The sequence below is a fragment of the Lycium ferocissimum genome, chromosome 8, assembly GCF_029784015.1.
Source record: "Lycium ferocissimum isolate CSIRO_LF1 chromosome 8, AGI_CSIRO_Lferr_CH_V1, whole genome shotgun sequence".
In the NCBI taxonomy this organism is placed as follows: Eukaryota; Viridiplantae; Streptophyta; class Magnoliopsida; order Solanales; family Solanaceae; genus Lycium; species Lycium ferocissimum.
Genome location: NC_081349.1, coordinates 18,459,149 through 18,462,593, shown reverse-complemented (window position 1 = coordinate 18,462,593; position 3,445 = coordinate 18,459,149). Strand labels below are relative to the sequence as shown.

The following is a 3,445-nucleotide window of genomic DNA, read 5'->3' as shown; positions in this document are numbered from 1 at the left end:
TTGAGTTGGAGGAGTTCGCATTAGTAACTGGTTTAAATTGTAGTGGTGATGCTGTGAATCGTCATGATCCTGATTCGGACAATCAGTTGGTTGTGAGATGTTTTGATGATCATGAAAAGATAGATAAATTCTGCATTGATGAGTGCTTCAAACGGAGAAGATGGAGGACTGATGAAGATGCCTTAAAGATCTCAGTTCTTTTTTTTTGTATACTTTTTTGTTTTCGAATGTAAAAGATAAGGCCGTTGAGAGGGCTTATTTAGACATTGTGGAGAAAGGTGAATATAACCACTATCCCTAGGGCAAAGAAGTGTTTAGAGCCACTTTGGAATATATGAAGGACAAGCTGAGAGGAAATCCTAAAATGTACAGGATTGGTGGTTTTCCATTGGCGTTTCAGTTTTGGTTTTATGAATGTCAAGGGTTAAATCAAAAATTTCTTTGCAGGTGGAGGAAAAAGTACCCGGCATGCTTGGATGGAAAGTTGTTGACAAACCAACATACAAGGAAGTTTCAAATACGTAGCGAAGATGAAAAACAATAAGGTACATTCCCCCCCCCCCCCACCCCCCCCCCACCCCAAAATTATTAACATGTATATGCTGTATATTGCTCAAATCTTATTAAATAGAAATATCTGATTAGTATACTAATTACTATATTATTTAATCTTGTATAACTTATATAACATTGGTATATACGTATATAATATATCATTGTCTTTTGTAGTTATATTTGAAGACTATTTATCTTATGGAATTGGAAAAGGAGAAATTGATGAAGAACGGGTCTTTTGTTGATAAAAAGTTCAAGAATGAGGACACAAAGGAGAAAGCGATAGAGAAGGAGAATATTGCTGGTCATAATCTCGAGAAGGAGAGTGTGAATGAAGAGGTGAAGGAAAAAAAAAATATAAATCAAATTGAGAACGAGCAGGAGAAGAGAATTGGGAAGCAGAGTGTGAAGGGGAAAGTATTCGGAAAGGAAAGGGAGGTATTTGATGAAATTTATGGTAAAAAAGTTGACAGTTGATGATGATTTTGCATCTCCTCCGTATCATATAATTGGCAAACAACTAAAAAACAGAGGCGATTTCTAGTCAAGTGATGCTATGTTTAAAAAGGCTTTTTGAAGGTAAAGATGAGCTGAAGAAAGAAATTAGAACGATATGATACATGCGTATTGTCATTAATTTTACAGATCCTAAATGATATTGTCACCAATTTTTCTAAACTATGTGTTATATTTCATTAGATCAAAGAGTTATTGCAGGACAAATTTGATAAGCTTCTTAAAGCTCTTGAGATAAACAAGAAGAACCAAGAAGAGAGGACCAGATCAGAAAGGTATTAAATGCTAGAATTTTATTGAAAATGTGACAGTTCCATGTACTAATTTTACTTCTTTCTTTATTTTGTACAGTTTAATTATATTTTGTGCAGTTACAATAATGTGAAAGTGGTGATGGTTGTGATGGTGATGAGATTAGACAAAGCATTAAGGATGGTAATATCAATTCAAATTTTAAAATGCATCCCAATCATGAACAAAAAGGACACGTGTTGTTGATGATCTTGCTAAGAACATTAATGATGAAAAAGAAGAATCTCGTGAAGTCACTGATGCTTATGTCACTACTATATAATGCAACGATATGGACAAGGCTTCTGGTATGTTTATATAGTACAAATATATATTATTTGTATACTATATATTATGGGGACTTGTATTTTTTAATACATTATTTTGTTTGTAATAAATATATTAATGAATTTCTTAAGTAAATTTACTGAATATTTTGTGCCCATATTATGATTATTGTGTGGCAGTTGGAGAAATGGTAGTGCAGCGAAAGTGGGCGGAATTTAGGGAGTCTCAGCAGGCCGTTGAAGTACCAGAGTCTCAAATTACGCCGTTCACTCAATTTGTGCCTAGTAATATCACACCGATATTAGTGTCGAAGATAGGACGTCGCGCACCTATTTGTAACTCACCATATGTGAGTGACTTTGATTCCGGTCATCTTGCAGTTCAAGATATGCAGAACGATTCTACAGCAACTGTTAAGCTTCCATTTGAAGCAAGTATTACTGAAGAAATCAGTTTTGAAATGCTTTGTGACTTCGGCCAGTGGGTTGATATTGCGTTAGATGGAGTCAAGTATGATACTATAATCTCCTATGTAACAGAGAAATTTAATTGTTTTACCAATTTTATTGAACACTCCTTCAACAGGGGAGCGCCAAATTCGAAGAAGTACAACAAATTAGCCCCGGCATTTGATTGCAGTCACACAAATCAAGGAGAAGTGTTGGTTTTTTGCACTAGAGTACCGTGGTGAAGCTCTTTTAATACGGTATGCCGATTCACTTGGGGATTACAAAAAATATATTAATCATATACTATATATTTCTTAGTATTAAGTAATAATATACTATATATTTCTTAGTATTAAGTAATATAGTTCCTAAGTATTAGAATTTGCAAATATTTGAACATATATATATATATATATATATATATATATATATATATATATATATATATATATAATATCTTTTTAATATAGTATAATATTTTAAAAATAATTATATTCTTTAAATACAGCACATTGATATCATATTTTACTATTTGTGGAAGAAGGGCAAATACGGACGTGATGTACAAGTAAACTTCACCACAACTGATTGTTTGTTTGGCGATAAGATAAAAGGTATTTATCAAAAATTCCTTCTGGCGACGAACAAAAAGTCTGTGATTAGTGGCAAGCATAGAATTGTTGATTACATTGAAGGTTATTACATGCATTTAAAGGATTAATCAGGAAAAGTACGTAGTCGACAGTATACCACGCCTTGTTGCATAGCATGTAATAACCTTCAATGTAATCAGCAATTCTATGCTTACCACTAATCACAAACTTTCTATTCGTCGCCAGAAGAAATTTTTGATAAATACCTTTTATCTTATCTCCAAACAAACAATCAGTTGTGGTGAAGTTTACTTGTACCTCACATCCGTATTTGCCCTTCTTCCGCAAATAGTAAAATATGACATCAATGTGTTGTAATTTAAAGAATATAATTATTTTTAAAACATTATACGGAGTACTATATTAAAAAGATATATAATATATATTGTTCTAATATAAACGAATTCTAATACTTAGGAACTATATTACTTAATACTAAGAAATATATAGTGTATGATTAATATATTATTTGTAATCCCCAATATGAATCGGCATACCGTATTACAAAGGGCTTCACCACTGTACTCTAGTGCAAAAAACCAACACTTCTCCTTGATTTGTGTGACTCCAAATCTAATGCCGGGGCTAATTTGTTGTACTTCTTCGAATATGGCACTCCCCTGTTAAAGGAGTGTTCAATAAAATTGGCAAAACAATTAAATTGCTATGTTAAATAGGAGATTATAGTATCTT

General features: G+C 32.5%; 1 protein-coding gene across 1 annotated transcript; it reads left to right on the top strand.

Moving 5' to 3' along the window:
- Nucleotides 1–1,350: 1,350 nt before the first annotated feature.
- On the top strand, nt 1,351–2,820 carry LOC132066095 (uncharacterized). The gene is made up of 3 exons (XM_059459481.1): nt 1,351–1,670; nt 1,830–2,314; nt 2,608–2,820. The coding sequence occupies exons 1-3, from the start codon at nt 1,655–1,657 to the stop codon at nt 2,818–2,820; spliced, it is 714 nt and encodes a 237-aa protein (XP_059315464.1). The 5' UTR covers nt 1,351–1,654.
- Nucleotides 2,821–3,445: the final 625 nt, after the last annotated feature.

Coding starts and splice junctions, on each gene's coding strand:
- LOC132066095 (XM_059459481.1), top strand. Junction 2,315..2,607: donor CAAATCAAGGAGAAGTGTTG/GTTTTTTGCACT, acceptor CTTTAAATACAG/CACATTGATATCATATTTTA.